Source organism: Notolepis coatsorum (assembly GCF_963971535.1).
Source record: "Notolepis coatsorum genome assembly, chromosome: 2".
Lineage (NCBI taxonomy): Eukaryota > Metazoa > Chordata > Actinopteri > Aulopiformes > Paralepididae > Notolepis > Notolepis coatsorum.
This window is the reverse complement of record NC_140166.1, coordinates 136,845,127-136,862,910: the sequence shown is the minus strand read 5'-3', so window position 1 is coordinate 136,862,910 and position 17,784 is coordinate 136,845,127. Positions and strand designations below refer to the sequence as shown.

At 44.8% G+C, this 17,784-nt stretch overlaps 1 protein-coding gene across 1 annotated transcript in view; it reads right to left on the bottom strand.

Annotated features, from left to right (window-relative positions):
* The window catches only part of LOC311223026 (discoidin, CUB and LCCL domain-containing protein 1), a 116,244-nt gene that overhangs the window by 59,153 nt on the left and 39,307 nt on the right, over positions 1 to 17,784 (bottom strand). Inside the window, exons 4-8 of the mRNA XM_084307719.1 lie at positions 13,413 to 13,464; positions 13,246 to 13,318; positions 9,401 to 9,534; positions 9,128 to 9,165; positions 8,788 to 8,982 (exon numbers count right to left, since the gene is read on the bottom strand). Of these exons, the coding sequence (XP_084163845.1) occupies positions 8,788 to 8,982; positions 9,128 to 9,165; positions 9,401 to 9,534; positions 13,246 to 13,318; positions 13,413 to 13,464 (492 nt within the window). The remainder of the gene's footprint in view (positions 1 to 8,787; positions 8,983 to 9,127; positions 9,166 to 9,400; positions 9,535 to 13,245; positions 13,319 to 13,412; positions 13,465 to 17,784) is intronic.

Sequence of the window (17,784 nt, the reverse complement as noted above, 5' to 3'; positions counted from 1 at the left end):
TCCGTGCCTGGGAAGGCGGGCTGTCGTCGGTAGAATAATCCGGTATGCAGGTCCACTCGCTCGTCGGCTCTGGGGCTCCTCGGGTGCAGCCTCACATGGGGTCGGCCACCCTGGATAAGCAGCCAGTTCTACCCGAAACGATGGGGGTACTGACTACGATAGTATTCTCACCGCACGAAGCACTACATATGAATAGACTATTATTAGCTTAATAGACTACGTCCAACTCGACGATATAGTGCCAAATATGACTATTCAAATATTAATATACACGATGTCTCAATACCGATGGTAGGCCGAACTTGGCCTTACTCCCACACGTGGCGTCGCGGGGAGGCTTTACGTCTGTCACTCTATTGGAGGGTAAGAAACTGGACTAAAAGAAAGTCCTACTTTAGTAGCGCAGTATATATACGCACTATGAACAAATAGTACCATTAGTGGTGCGGTAGCCAGATTCCTACGCGGAACTAGGACTTGTTCGTACATGTTGAGCGGTACGTTTGAACTGGGTCTGGGGGGTATGGCAGCCTGGCACCAAGGTCTCGACCAATAGTAGAATGGAGACTATTATGGGATGTTCAGTAGGCTAGAATGGATATTCAATGCATATTGTACAAGGAATATACAAGGGATATCAGGGAATATTAGAGAATATACAAATACAATTAAATATATATATATAAATAAATATATATATTCGGTTTAATCTGGCCCTTCACAACAGCCACCCCCTGATTGGTCCCAGACCTAATCAGTTAAGCAGAGACAGATTAATCGCGTTGTCTATTTACACATAAGGGTTTGCTGTAGGGGTCAGTCAACTTCACAAAGTCATAGGGTTATAGGGTCATGGTCATCATCGATTGTGTCTGGGAGTCGGGGCAGTTCTATGAGCCTCGCCACGGGACGGGTGTAAGTGCGACCCTGGACAAGCACTTCAGCTGCTCGGACCTTGCCGTCGGCACCGGTGATCACTTTGCTTACGCGGCCGGCCGGCCACATAGCTCGGGGCAGTGATTGATCAATAATCATGACGACTGTTCCTTCTGTCAAATTGTCTCTCTCCTTTACCCACTTCTGGCGGGTCTGTAGAGACGGTAGGTAGTGCAGTAGGAATGTCCTTTGTTGTGCACTCTCTATGGTAGTGCAATCATCTATGTTGGGGTCTGCGGAGATAACAGTGCTCAATCCACAGAACATAGGTTTCTTATTCTCAGCCTCCTCTTGACTGGCTTCCCTCAGGATAGGCGTGGGCCACTCTCCTTCCGGGAGCTTTAGGAATGCTGGGCCGTCACTGTAGACATTGCGACGGGTGAGGTCATCTAGGGGCATTCCCCGGGTGATGACGTCAGCTGGGTTCTGTTTTGTATCAACGTAGCGCCACTCTGTTTCTCCGGTTAACTCTTCGGTTAAGTCTTGAATCTCGGTGACTCTGACTCCCACGAAGACTTTGTACTTGCATGAGTCCGATTTGATCCAGGCGAGTACTGTCGTGGAATCTGACCACAGGATTGTTCTAGACACCGGTATGGTGAGCTCACGTTGGATGAGCGTGGCTAGGTGCGCTCCGGCTAGGGCTGCGCAGAGCTCTAGACGTGGGATAGATTGTTGCTTGCGTGGGGCTATTCTTGAGCGGGCGAGGACAAATGCTGTGTAGATCTCTCCCCCCTCTTCTTGGGCCCGCAAGTAGGCTACTGATCCGTATGCGACCTCTGAGGCGTCACTGAAGACGTGTAAGTCCATTTTACATGTCTCTGGCCTCACCGTGGGTGGGAAGTAGCTTCGGCGCATATTAACGCCTGGGAGTGAGTGGAGCTCCATCTCCCACTCTCTCCAGGTGGATGCAAGGTGTGCAGGAATGGGGTCGTCCCAGCCCTGGTCCTTGTCCCACAATGCTCGTACAATCATTTTTGCCCTGGTGGTGTACGGTAGAATACATCCTAGCGGGTCATATTGTCGGGCGAGTGTTGTGTACACACTCCGTCTGGTGGTCGGCGCCGCCGCCGGCCTTCCCTGCTCCGTAGTCAGGGGCTTGTGTCTGTAGTGAAGCGAATCTGTTTTGAATCGCCACACCAATCCCAGGGTCATCTCCTGGGCTTCTCCCGGGATTGTAGCCATCCAGGTCTCGCTGCTGGCTGCCTTGTCCTCGGAGGAGAGGCTGCGCAGTACTTGCGGATCGCTGCTGGCCCACTGCCTGAGATCAAAGCCGCCTTTGATCAATGAGGCGCGGAGTTTAATCAGGAGAGCCTCGGCTTCTTCCTGGGTTGAAAGGCTTTGTAGACAGTTGTCTACGTAGAAGCTGTTCTTTACGCTGTGTCGGACCTCTTCGTCCGCTGCTGGGTCCTCTGCTACATGTTTCTGTAGTGCAAATGTAGCACAGCAGGGGCTGCACGTCGTTCCGAAGGGGAGGACTTCCCATTGGTAGATGGCTGGGTGCTCATCTCCTGGCTTCTCTCTCCATAGGAACCGTAACAGGGGCTTGTCCTCCTCTACTAATCTCACCTGCAGGAACATTCCTTTAATGTCCCCGCTGATGGCCACCTTTTCCTGGCGGAAGCGGAGTAGAACGCCGAGTAGGGAGGGGCCGAGTGTGGGACCGGGCAGTAACTCTTTATTCAGATTTTGGGATCCGATCTGGTAGCTGCAGTTAAATACTATGCGGTCTTTACCGTTGTGATGGACCTTGTGGTGAGGCACGTACCACGATTCAGTGGTCTGGTCAGCCTCTTTAATGTCCATCTTTGTGACGTGTCCCGCTGTGATGAGCTTCTCAATCTCGGCGCGGTATACACTCTCTTGGGCGGGGTTCTTGGCTAAGCGCCGCTCCGTGTTCAGCAGGTACCGTTCTGTGGCGTCTGTCTTGGCGTGGAAAGTAGGCATTCCTTCTCGCCGCAGGAGTGGCGTGGCGTATCTCAACACGCCGTTGACCGGGACTCTCTTGGTCCCTGTCTCGAGGAGGTGAATGGCGTAAATGTCATCTTTAGAGCGAATGTCTTTCTTTCCGTTCTTAAAGGGCATTTGTTCCAAGGTCCATAGCCGCTCTACGTGTTGCAGGAGTGCGGTTTCTCCCTCTGTGACTCGGGAGTGGAGACATCTAGTGGCTGTACTTCGGTTGAGAGATTTGGCGAGCGGGCCTTGGAGAGTCCATCCCAAACGGGTCTCGACTGCTGCAGGACAGCCTCGGGGTCCGGTATGAACCCGGTCTATCGGGACAATGAGGTCTGCATGGTCGGAGCCTATCAACAGGGTCGGCATAGCATTGTCTATGAGCGGGATCGGTAACTTGCGCAGATGTGCATATTTCTCCATCAGCTTGGCGACGGGGTATGTGTACCGCGACAGTCCTATTTCTTGGCTGGTGAAAGCGTCTGTAATCTGGTACCGTCGCTCAGGCTGGCCGCTTGCTGCGATAGAGAATGAGACATTCTCGCCCTTTATCGTCTTCAAATCTCGTCTTATTGTCCGAATTGTCATTTGGGTTTCGCTTCCCCGCAGCCCTAGCTGGGCCGCAGCGGAGGCGAGCAGAAGGGTCTTCTCTGACCCGTCATCGAGGACGGCGTAAGTGTCCAGGACTTTATTCTGGTAGCTTAGTGTCACACGCACTACTTTTAGGAGTACTCGGGCTCCACTGCTGCTGGCGGGATCGATGTACATGACGCTCGCTTTGCTGCTGGATGGTGCGGGTGAAGGGCGCCGTCTGTTACTGTCGTGAAGTATGTCCAGATGGGCTCCATCGCACTTGGTGCACCTTTTCTTTAAGCGGCATTCGGCTGCCATGTGTGAGCGCGCACAGCGAAAACAGCGCTTGTTGGACTTTATCCATTGACTTGCTTCCTCCGCGTTCAGCTTGGGGAAGGAGTCACATTGCGCTAGCCAGTGTTCTTTCTCACAGTAGGGGCACACTATCTTCCACTTCTCCGTTCTGGAGGGGGTACTGTGGCTCCTGCTGCTCGGTACTGACTCCGATTGGTGCATCACAGTCACCGATCTTCTTCCATCATTTAGTCGTCTGGTTCCTTCTCTGGAGCCAGGGGTGCTCCGTCCGAATGTATCTAGGCGTAGGCTGCTGACTTCTCTCGCCAGGAAGTCTGCTAGATCGAGGAGGTTCGGTTCGGGGCCATTCGGGTCTCGGTGGTCTCTCTGCCGCCTAAAACGCTCCTGTCGAGTGGGCGGCAGCTTCTCCAAGATCCTTTCCACATTTGAGTTGGCGTAAAGTTCATGCCTCCCCTTCTCTCTCTGCGCTCCCAACATCCCTACCAGGGACTGCACTCTGATGGACAGGTCGTCCAGTGCTCGATTGTCTATTGCTGGGGGTAAGCGGTCGATGTGTCGGATCTCCTGGATCACGTAATCCCATATGCGCCCATACCTCTGGTCCAATGCTACCAGCGCTGCTGTGTATGGGGTGGTGGAAGTCGCGTAGGCGAGCGCTATATTATGTGCGCGGGGTACCTTTAAGTGCTTCAGTAGGATGGCGTATTTATGGCGTTCATCCAATACATCCACCAACATGGTCTCCAGACACATGCGGAGTTCTGTATACTGGGCCCGGTTCTCTTGGGTGAAGTCGGGTACCATAGGCGTGCCAATGTATGACGCTGACTGTGGATACATCGGCGAGCGTTGGGGGAGAGGCCTCCTAGGCGAGTCTCCTCCCGCTCCTTGGTATGGGCTGGTACCGGCAGTGTACCATGGCCCGCTTGTCCAGGTGCTGTTCCTCGGTGCGGGTCGTGCGTCGTGCTCACCCGTGTATAGAGTCGGGGGTCTGTAGCGCAGCTCCGCGGGAGTATAGCCTGGGCTGTACCGGACCTCCTGGTCCGGTAGAGTACTGTGCTGTCGTCGGGCGTGGTTCTCCTCCTCTTCCTCTTCGTCTTCAGTTAGGTCATCCAGTGCTTGTAGTCTCTGGTTTAGCCTCTCCACAGGATATGCTGCTCCTTCCCGGTTGCTAGGTCTCGCTTGGACCGGTGGGGGGAGGTGGTCTGTGGGGGGTATAGACCTCGTCTGTTGGTCAAGTTCAGGGTTGTTTACTCGGCTAGGGGATGCCGCCCTGGAGGTGTGTCTAGACGAGTTCCTGGAGCCTCTGGCGGAGGGAGAGGGTGTTGTCCGTCTGATCAGCTGTTCTATTAGTTGCGCTTGCTGTCTGTCGCGCTCTGCGTCCCGTAGAGCACCAGCAGCTGCTCGCTGGCTGTCTGCTCGGTCTCGGGCCACATTCTCTTCCATCTGAATGCGTCTTATTTCTAGACGTATATGCTCTTCTTCGCTCCGCTGCTGGATCTGCAGTCGGTCGCGTTCAGCAGCGGCGTTCAGGCTGATGAGGAAGGCCTGCTGTAGGGTCCTCTCTGCCTCGCTGGGAGAAGGCGGTTGTATAGGGGAGCCTTCCCTCGGGGTACTCCTTGCGGAGCCTTGGAGCTCTATCTCCACGGTGCTCTCCCCGTCTTCTTCCGTGCCGAGTTCTCTCTCGGTAGCGTTGTATTCCTCCCGGGACTCATCGGGGACTACTTCTTCAGTACTGGCGGGGTGTGAAGTCATGTCTGGTTCCCACTGGTCCCCACCGTGAGCTTGGTCAGTTACATTAGAACCCGTAGGGGCCTCTATGGTCGGGGTAGTCTGGGCGTTGGGGTTAGACATACTTTTACTTTCTAGTTTTACCGCGTTTACTGTTAGTAGAATACTAGGTTGTTGACTGACAGCGTAAGCCTCTAAGTACTGAGGGAGCCGTCGTTCGCGCTGCGGGTGTTGGTTAGGAGGATCGTTTCGTGGAGTGTTCATCATAGGCCATTTCAATATTAATAACACTATATTAATATTACACTAATTACCATCCGGCTCGAAGGACCAATTGTAACTGAGGGGTACAATTCCCTGACTGTATTGTTAGATATGATACTTACTACCACTACCTCTTGTACTTTAGACTCTGGCCACCCAGTACTAGGCATAAATAATTATGGTAAACACTCCCACGTAGATGAAACGATCCAACACAAATGTACCAAGTCGAAAGTCTGCGTTTAATAATAATTAATACATAGCAAAAGGTATGTAGAGCAATCACTTAATTACATTTATGATTTGAAATAGGATGCACTTTTATGGCAAATGAGTATTCGTTGGTATATCAATAGAGAACGTCCAATCTCTGGTGGCGCAGGCGGTAAATATACAACCTGGAATATTTAAGGAATAATAGCAATGATACTTTAATGATTATAGAACTGGATACACTAGGGGGGGTTCCGGTCGCTTGTAAGACAACTGGAGAAAGGGGGGGGGGGTAGAGTCTGGCTGTATCCGTCTGGCCGAGGGTATCCTGGGAGAACCCACGGTTGTGCGGCTCGGTGCCTCAGCGATCCTCGATCCACAGATGAAAGCAGTTGGACTCTCTGTGGGCCGGCTTCCTCCGGTCCACGATGGAGAGACGTGAAGCGACCTCGTCGTGTAGAGCGTCTCCTCACCTGTCGTCCTCTCCGGGGGGGGTTTCCAACACACGGCAGTGTTGGTCTTTATCCATAGAATAATCACTGTATACAAAGCATAATCCGTGCGTGGGAAGGCGGGCTGTCGTCGGTAGAATAATCCGGTATGCAGGTCCACTCGCTCGTCGGCTCTGGGGCTCCTCGGGTGCAGCCTCACATGGGGTCGGCCACCCTGGATAAGCAGCCAGTTCTACCCGAAACGATGGGGGTACTGACTACGATAGTATTCTCACCGCACGAAGCACTACATATGAATAGACTATTATTAGCTTAATAGACTACGTCCAACTCGACGATATAGTGCCAAATATGACTATTCAAATATTAATATACACGATGTCTCAATACCGATGGTAGGCCGAACTTGGCCTTACTCCCACACGTGGCGTCGCGGGGAGGCTTTACGTCTGTCACTCTATTGGAGGGTAAGAAACTGGACTAAAAGAAAGTCCTACTTTAGTAGCGCAGTATATATACGCACTATGAACAAATAGTACCATTAGTGGTGCGGTAGCCAGATTCCTACGCGGAACTAGGACTTGTTCGTACATGTTGAGCGGTACGTTTGAACTGGGTCTGGGGGGTATGGCAGCCTGGCACCAAGGTCTCGACCAATAGTAAAATGGAGACTATTATGGGATGTTCAGTAGGCTAGAATGGATATTCAATGCATATTGTACAAGGAATATACAAGGGATATCAGGGAATATTAGAGAATATACAAATACAATTAAATATATATATATAAATAAATATATATATTCGGTTTAATCTGGCCCTTCACAACAACCTGGTAATATCCTACAGTAACTACCTGGTAATATCCTACAGTATCTACCTGGTAATATCCTACAGTAACTACCTGGTAATATCCTACAGTAACTACCTGGTAATATCCTACAGTAACTACCTGGTAATATCCTACAGTATCTACCTGGTAATATCCTACAGTATCTACCTGGTAATATCCTACAGTAACTACCTGGTAATATCCTACAGTATCTACCTGGTAATATCCTACAGTAACTACCTGGTAATATCCTACAGTATCTACCTGGTAATATCCTACAGTAACTACCTGGTAATATCCTACAGTATCTACCTGGTAATATCCTACAGTATCTACCTGGTAATATCCTACAGTAACTACCTGGTAATATCCTACAGTATCTACCTGGTAATATCCTACAGTAACTACCTGGTAATATCCTACAGTATCTACCTGGTAATATCCTACAGTAACTACCTGGTAATATCCTACAGTATCTACCTGGTAATATCCTACAGTATCTACCTGGTAATATCCTACAGTAACTACCTGGTAATATCCTACAGTAACTACCTGGTAATATCCTACAGTAACTACCTGGTAATATCCTACAGTAACTACCTGGTAATATCCTACAGTAACTACCTGGTAATATCCTACAGTATCTACCTGGTAATATCCTACAGTATCTACCTGGTAATATCCTACAGTATCTACCTGATAATATCCTACAGTATCTACCTGGTAATATCCTACAGTAACTACCTGGTAATATCCTACAGTATCTACCTGATAATATCCTACAGTATCTACCTGGTAATATCCTACAGTAACTACCTGGTAATATCCTACAGTAACTACCTGGTAATATCCTACAGTATCTACCTGGTAATATCCTACAGTATCTACCTGGTAATATCCTACAGTATCTACCTGGTAATATCCTACAGTATCTACCTGGTAATATCCTACAGTATCTACCTGGTAATATCCTACAGTATCTACCTGGTAATATCCTACAGTATCTACCTGGTAATATCCTACAGTAACTACCTGGTAATATCCTACAGTATCTACCTGGTAATATCCTACAGTATCTACCTGGTAATATCCTACAGTAACTACCTGGTAATATCCTACAGTATCTACCTGGTAATATCCTACAGTATCTACCTGGTAATATCATACAGTATCTACCTGGTAATATCCTACAGTAACTACCTGGTAATATCCTACAGTAACTACCTGGTAATATCCTACAGTAACTACCTGGTAATATCCTACAGTATCTACCTGGTAATATCCTACAGTATCTACCTGGTAATATCCTACAGTAACTACCTGGTAATATCCTACAGTATCTACCTGGTAATATCCTACAGTATCTACCTGGTAACACCCTACAGTAACTACCTGGTAACATCCTACCTGGTAACATCCTACATGGTAACATCCTACAGTAACTACCTGGTAACATCCTACCTGGTAACACCCTACCTGGTAACACCCTATATACAGCCCCTGGGTGACCAGACACACCTGTGATGTTGCTCCTCTCCACCAGCTCCAGCTCCAGCCAGGGGGTCTGGTCGTTATCGTCAGCCGCCCAGGGGAGGAACTGACCCCCAGGGTCCATGTTTCCGGGGGACCAGTATATCCTCCGCCCCCGACTGTCCATCTTCTCCCAGAAAGACGAGGCGTTTAAACCAGAAACAGCCAGTTCCGTGCTGCACTCTGGTGTGAGATGAGAGAGAGAGGATGCGGGTCTGAGTGGTCATCGTTCAGATCGATCGCACAGTATAGAGGTCATTATTATTAAACATATCTAGCAGCAACATGTGATGAGTCTCATATCTTTGTTGTGTGAGCAGGCACACACCTCGATCGAAGAGCAGCTTCTTTTCAGATAACGATCCCCTATCAAAAGATGATGCACACGAAGAGAACTTTACATCGGAAACAAGCAAAACCAGAGCCTTAATCTTGAGCTCAGGAAATTAATCAAATCAGTTATTTTATGAAAAGAAAAATATATGTATAATAATAATAATAATAATAATAATAATAATAATAATAATAATAATAATAATAATAATAATAATAATAATAATAATGAATGAAAATAATTCAGTAGTAATGGTAGCTAACATACATCTTGGACAGGATCCCGTTGGCGAAGGTGGACTCATAAAGCGTGAGGCTCCTTCCGCGCGACACAGTAATGCGTCCCCCCAGACTGTCGGACGCCACCCCAGCATGGACCGCAGACTTACACAGCACTGACGTCTGGGGGAGCAAATAGTATTCACTTTGTTATTATTATTATTATTATTATTATTATTATTATTATTATTATTATTATTATTATTATTATTATTATTATTATTATTGTTGTTATTATTATTATTATTAGTAGTAGTGGTAGTAATTAATAGCAGTAGTAGTAGTAGTAGCAGTAGTAGTAATTAATAGTAGTAGTAGTAATAGTAGTAGTAGTAGTAGCAGTAGTAGTAATTAATAGTAGTAGTAGTAATAGTAGCAGTAATTAATAGCAGTAGTAGTAATTAATAGTAGTAGTAGTAATTAATAGTTGTAGTAGTAATTAGTAGCAGCAGTAGTAGTAGTAGTAATTAATAGTAGTAGTAGTAATTAATAGTAGTAGTAGTAATAGTAGTAGTAATTAATAGCAGTAGTAGTAATTAATAGCAGTAGTAGTAATTAATAGTAGTAGTAGTAATAGTAGTAGTAATTAATAGCAGTAGTAGTAATTAATAGCAGTAGTAGTAATTAATAGTAGTAGTAGTAATTAATAGTTGTAGTAGTAATTAGTAGCAGCAGTAGTAGTAGTAGTAGTAATTAATAGTAGTAGTAGTAATTAATAGTAGTAGTAGTAATTAATAGTAGTAGTAGTAATTAGTAGCAGCAGTAATAGTAGTAGTAGTAGTAGTAGTAGTGATTAATAGTAGTAGTAGTAGTAGTAGTAGTAATTAATAGTAGTAGTAGTAATAATTAATAGCAGCAGTAATAATAATAATAATTTCTTGGATTTATATAGCGCCTTTCATGAGACCCAAGGCGCAGTAGTAATAATTCAGAGCAGCAGTAGTAGTAGTAGTAATTAATAGCAGTAGTAGTAGTAGTAGTAATTAATAGTAGTAGTAGTAATAATTAATAGCAGCAGTAATAATAATAATAATTTCTTGGATTTATATAGCGCCTTTCATGAGACCCAAGGCGCAGTAGTAATAATTCAGAGCAGCAGTAGTAGTAGTAGTAATTAATAGCAGTAGTAGTAGTAGTAGTAATTAATAGTAGTAGTAGTAGTAGTAGTAGTAGTAGTAGTAATAGTAGTAGTAGTAGTAGTAGTAGTAGTAGTAGTAGTAGTAGTAGTAGTAGTAGTAGTAGTAGTAGTAGTAGTAGTAGTATTAGTAGTATTTTACATATTCATTGCAGCCCAGTTGATGAAAAGTAGTTGATGAAAGCACTGTTGATTGGGACAGAGGTGACTTACTTAAGCATTACATCACGCACAGGAGTGGTTTGTGAAAAATAAACCATGCCTAGGGGTGGTCGTTAGACCCCCCTAGGCATGGTTTATTTTTCACAAACCACGACTACAAGTGGTGTAATGCTTTTATACAACTGGCACATTCATCCAACCTTATTGCTATACAATAAACACATTAATCGAAGATTTATTGAAAAAACCATCCGCCAGAAAAAGTAGTTCCCACAACAACAAAAAAGAGAAGTTGCCTCCATGTGGAAGCAGCTCTGTTCTCAGTAAGACATCCAGCAAACTAACACATCCAACTGTCTTTCAACTAAGACATCCAACCAACTAACACATCCAACTGTCTTTCAACTAGACATCCAACCAACTAACACATCCAACTGTCTTTCAACTAAGACATCCAACCAACTAACACATCCAACTGTCTTTCAACTAGACATCCAACCAACTAACACATTCAACTGTCTTTCAACTAAGACATCCAACCAACTAACACATCCAACTGTCTTTCAACTAAGACATCCAACCAACTAACACATCCAACTGTCTTTCAACTAAGACATCCAACCAACTAACACATCCAACTGTCTTTCAACTAAGACATCCAACCAACTAACACATCCAACTGTCTTTCACCTAGACATCCAACTTTTCTTTAGTTTTTAACCTACTTTCTATAGAACTTCATTATTAGATGCTTCTATAGAAAGTAGGTAAAACAAATTAAAAAAAGTTTTCTTTGCCCTATAGGAAAAAAAATTATAATTTCTTTTAAACCTACTTTCTATAGAAGCAGCTGGGAGGTGCGCTGTTTTAAGTGAGCGTGGGTTATTGAATTGATTGATTGCTAATTTTATTACTGTCCGCCTTGTTTCCAACTGGTTAAGTTTAGGCCCTCTTTCGAAGTTGGTTAAGGTTAGAGTTTGGAACCAGGGCTCCAAAGACAAACTCTAACCTTAACCAACTTCGAAAGAGGGCCTAAACTTAAAGGTGACATGTACTATAAATGTCATTTTTCAGTCTCTAGCATTGTATTATAGTAATAGGAGTTCGTATCAATGTGTTTTAGTGTCTAAATACCATATTGGCGGATTGCTCTGATTCAGCTCAGCCCCTTTCCTCCTCCAGTAAATCAGGCCATTTTGATTTGAACGTCTGAGTCACGTCATTCGGACGCTGGGTAGCGCACAGTGATGTGATTGGCTCTGTGGTTGGAGCTAATGCCCGCCCCCATTCTACCTAGACTAGACATCGAGTGGAAGCCACTTCCTCATGCTGCGAGGCGGAGTGGGGCCCGACGCCTCTGCGTGCGCTCTGGAGGGAGAGAGGGAGAGAGAGATGGAGAGAGAGGGAGCACTTGGGGGGGGGGGGGGACCTGCTGCACGGCACACGGGAGAGGGGAGGAAGGGAGGCCCACAAGTCCCCCCCCCCCCTCCCTGTCTCTCTCTCTCTCTCTTTCCCTCCGGAGTGTGTGCAGAGGTGTCGGGTTTCGCTCTGGAAGAAGCTCTCTCTCTCTCTCTCCCACCCCCCCCCCCCCTCTCTCTCTCTCTCTCCCTCCGGAGTGTGTGCAGAGGTGTCGGGTTTCGCTCTGGAAGAAGCTCTCTCTCTCTCTCTCCCACCCCCCCTCTCTCTCTCTCTCTCTATCTCTCTCTGTCTACCACTCGCAGACTGTGTGGGCTGACTGTCACTCAAAGTGCTTATGGGCGGAGCCAGGCCATAACAGCCTGAAATCTTGAAGCTGGAAAATGATGGTTTTGAGTACTTGATTAGAAATATAAAACAATGAATTTTTTTGAAAAAAACCTTACAGATGTCTTCAATAGACTAACAGGAATTGTGTAAAGTTGCCCAAATAGTGCTAGGAATAGCAGTACATAGCCCCTCAGTTGGAAACCAGGCGGACAGTAATAAAATTAGCAATCAATCAATCAATCAATCAATCAATCAATCAATTCAATAGGCCATGCTCACTTAAAACAGTGCACATCCCAGCTGCTTGAAAGTAGGTAAAAAAAATTAAAAAAATGCAAATTAATCAATCAATCAATCCGCGCGATTTTTATTTTGTTCCACAATGACTCATGACCCATCAATTACATCATCCAACATTGTTTAAAGAACTAAGACATTCGCCGTGACAGAATCGGTTTATATTTAGTCGTTATGACGCTATCAACATATCCATTTGTTAAAGATTATTGTCCGCCATCTTGTTTTTTCCTAAAAATCCGCACGGCGGAGTGATTGTAATTCAGTTGTGGGCGGGTCCTGGGACCAGGAGCGTGGAATTGTGAAGAATACATACGTGTAAATTGACTGTTTCAGCCAATCAGAATCGAGAAATTTGTATGCCGTTGTATAAATCTCTGTAACCCTGTTCAGTCCCCAGTCACATACTTACATCTCTGTAACCCTGTTCAGAGTGTCCCCAGTCACATACTTACATCTCTGTAACCCTGTTCAGAGTGTCCCCAGATACTTACATCTCTGTAACCCTGTTCAGAGTGCCCCCAGATGTCCCCTGTCACGTCCCTGCAGCCGGCTGGACAGTATGCGCTGGGAAAACAGCAGACTTGTTAGAAAACATCATCATCATTACGCTGAAAGGGGCTCGCCGGGGTTTGGGGATTTTAAGATGCCGCCCACTTACTTAAAGCTCTGTGAGACAAAGTGAGATCCACGCTGTAGACAGGATATGAGATCTGCAAGGAAGACAGACAGAGGAGAGTGAAAAACAATACTCTTGAGAATGATTTCTAAATAGTGTTTAGTACAGAGGCGCAGTCGAAGGAATATCAAGCCTGAATTGTACACTTAAAAGTATGTCTGTGTCAGTTAAAGGAGTGAAACTCTGGAACAATATACCGGATGAAATAAAAAACAGCAGGAGTATTTTTAAGTTTAAAAAGATGTTTAAAAACAGGGTTCTAGAATCGTAGTAAAATTTTACCTACAATCTGTTTTACCCTACCATGATACTCGGGTATTGCAGATTAAGTTTTGATTTTCCTATGTTGGCTTATGTTCTTTTCGGGAACGGTTTTTGTTAATTGTTGATTTTTTTTGTTTGTTTGTTTTATCTTGCAAACTTTAACTTTTTTTGTTCTTTTCTGGGTCGGTTTTTGTTGATTTTTTTCATTTGTTTGTTATATTTAGAAAACTTAAAGGGGACATGCGTTGCTATTCCTAGCACTATTTGGGCAACTTTACACAATTCCTGTTAGTCTATTGAAGACATCTGTAAGGTTTTTTTCAAAAAAATGCATTGTTTTATATTTCTAATCAAGTACTCAAAACCATCATTTTTCAGCTTCAAGATTTCAGGCTGTTATGGCCTGGCTCCGCCCATAAGCACTTTGAGTGACAGTCAGTCCACACAGTCTGCGACTGGTAGACAGAGAGAGATAGAGAGAGAGAGAGAGAGGGGGGGGTGGGAGAGAGAGAGAGAGAGAGATAGAGAAAAAAAAGACAGGCCGTCTCTTCCTTTCTTTTTTTCTCTCCCTCTCGGGTGTGCCGCGCGGCAGCTTGTGGGGGGGGGGGCCTCCCTTCCTCCCCTCTCCCGTGTGCCGCGCAGATTGATTGATTGATTGATTGAAAAGTTTATTAACAGATTGCAGAATGGGTACAGTACAGTACAGCTCAATACATACAATTGTTAAGGGGATGCAGACCAGAGAAAGACTTTCGTCTTGTTTACATCAGGGTCCCCCATTTTCAATTCATCATAACATATATGACATACATGACATACAGATAGACAGTACTGCTACATCTATACATTTATGACATATCAGATTTGCAAATACAGTACTGTTTGTGATACAAAAGTGTCCAGAAAAGGAGTGTATATACATTTGGCATAGAAACTGTACATTGGAGGAGGTTGGTTGGGTGGGGTGGGGTTGGGTGGGTTGAGTGAGGGCTGTACATTGGAGGTGGGGGGGGGGGGGGGGTTGGGAAGGGGACACACACACATTTTACACTGTACATTGGAATATTGACAAAGCCTTACTTGGTCATTTACTGTACAACTAGGTTAGGACATTTGTAGGGGCCAGTTTCGAATTGCAGTCTCACGTAGGTGTTTTTTGAGAGTGTTTTTGAAGGTGGGTAGTGATTCACATTCCTTTACAGCTTTAGGCAGGGCGTTCCACATTGATGTGGCATAATTGCGAAACGTGTTTAGTCCCTTGTTTGAGCCGAATCTGGGTTTTACATGATTTGTGGAGCTCCCTCTGGTGTTGTGATCGTGGTATTCACTGACCTTTGGGAAGTATTTTGACATGTACATGGGCACCTTGGTCGCGTAGTGTATCTTGTAGACCAGGCCCATTGCAAGTTGCTGTACTCTGTCGTCTACTCTAAGCCATCCTAGGTTGTCAAAGTGGGCAGGGGTGAGGTGGGTTCTAGGAGTCAGGTCAAGTAGTAGTCTGACTAGCTTGTTTTGAGATGTTTGTAATTTGTTTTTTAGTGCCTTTGAGGTGCTTTGGTACCATGAGGTGCAAGCATAGTCGTAGTACCCTTGAATGAGTGCTCCTGCTAGAGTCTTCAGGGTATTCTTGTTTACCAGAGAGGAGATCCGGTACAAGAATCGCGTTCGTTGGTTGACTTTTTTTATTACATTGGATGCCATTTTGTCACAGGAAAGATTAGCCTCTAGGATGGAACCCAGGTAGGTAATTTCATCTTTCCTTGTGATAATATTGTCACCCACTGTAACCGAGAAGCCGTCGGTCTTGCTGAGTTTGTTATTTGAACCGAAGAGAATGGACTCTGTTTTGCCCATGTGTAATGATAGTTTGTTGTCGGCGAGCCATATGCAGATTTTGCCTGCAGCAGGTCCCCCCCCCCCCCCCCCAAGTGCTCCCTCTCTCTCTCTCCCTCCAGAGTGCATGCAGAGAGGTGGGTTTCTCTGCCGCAGTATGAGGAAGTGGTTTCCACTGCTGTGTAGTCAGTCTAGGTAGATTGTGGGCGGGCATTAGCTACAACCACAGAGCCAATCACATCACTGTCTTCTACCCAGAGCCCGAGTAACGTCATTCAGGCCTTCAAATCAGGATGGCCTAATTTACTGGAGCAGGAAATTATCTGAGCTGAATCAGAGCAATCCGCCAATATGGTATTTAGACACTAAAACACATTGATACTAACTCCTATTACTATAATACAATGCTAGAGACTGAAAAATGACATTTATAATGCATGTCACCTTTAAACTTTTTTGAATTTGTTTTTGAATTAGGGGGGTAGGTTGCTCTATAAGCCTCCGGCTTCAAACCTATCCTTTTCGTTTGTTTATTTGTAAAAAATTTTGAAAAATTATTTGTTTATGTTTATTTATTTGTATGTGTAAACATTCGAAATAAAATAATTCATTCATTCATTCATACAGTATTTAATTTCAACTCGTGAGACACCGAGGTTACCCTCATTGACAGCGACGACGAGCTTATAAAACAAGACATCGTTTATCGGCAATGTCATACCATATAGTAGGGGTGGGAATCACCGGAGGCCTCACGATACGATATTATCACCATTAAGTCATGATACGATAGTATTGCGATTAAAAAATATATTGCGATATGCTGAGTATTGCGATATTATTAACACTTTAATCGCCGGGGTTAAATTCATAATTTACCATCCCTCGCCAGCCCTATTTAACATGGAGAAGTTTCCCTTCTTTGCAGGGCTATAACTTTTTAAATTCTATTGCTAAATTGCCATTATTATGGCCCATTCAATGTCCTATATGTATTGTTCAGGGTGTAGCAACGTTAAACTTTTTCATTCACATATTCATACTAAAATATGGTCTAAAGTATAAGTATGTTTTTATCGTTTTCTGCAGCTTTCTTCAGAACGTGATTTATAGCCCTAAATGCATTATATTGATGATCAAATACAGTTTGGTAGGAATCTGTGCGAGATAAAAAATTTCAAATGGACGTGCTTCTAGAAGTTTCTACGTATCATCTGATGATGACCGGATGGGCGGGGGATCGTTTATAATTCCGTGGGCAGCGTTAGATGATTCATCCAGAGTGGGTCATATGTTCATCAGAGCAGTTAGTAAAGAACACATTCGAATATAACGCTGAATCTTACCGTGGCTTCCTCGCGCCGCTGGCAGATGAGCGTGGAACAGAATTTTTTCTATTATGGGATGTAGAAATGCCCGATCCATTTCCAGGTTGTATAATAGTATATACGTCCAAATCATGTTGTTTTTTCGAGTTATTTGCACCGATCGATGTTCACTGTATCAAGACGGAGTCTCTCTAACGATAGCGAGTGGCCGGACCACATATGGATGAGCACTACCGGTTCAAAGGTTAATATCCGGTTGGCGATCTGCCGATCTGCCACCAGATGGCGCTCTTGAACCGCTAGAGAGTTGAGAGGAGATCAGCAGTGTGTCTCAGGGCTCCGGAAAGGAAATATGATTTCGATGACAGATTTTTGAAATATTGACATCAAAGACGAGTTACGGCGTCTTCGGCAGAATGAGCATGGCTAGGAAAGACGAGTTCCGGCGATTAAAGTGTTAATATTGCGATATATTGCGATTTATTACCTTTTTTCAACTGCAAAGTAAAACATGTCAACATGTTTTATCTAATAAAATAAAGTTTTCAGTCTGTTCATCACATTCCTCACTTCAATAATTTTTATTGCAGAACATGGTATTTTCTCAAGCAGACGGATGTAAACACTGCAATCTGTGTTGCATGTACCTGGCAAACTGAACTGTTTGTATTACAGTCATATTCCAACTTAACTGAATGCACACGTGTGCGTGTGTGTGTGGACTACTGTATTATTACAGGTATTGAAATGAACAATGCAACTTCCTTATACAAAAAACTAAAAGAAATAATATCGATACTTGGCTTCCTTGTATCGATACAGTATCGCCACGCAAAGTATCGCGATACTATACTGTATCAATATTTTCCCCCACCACTACCATATAGGCACAATAAATAAGAATAAACTAGCTAAGGAAATCAGCTAAG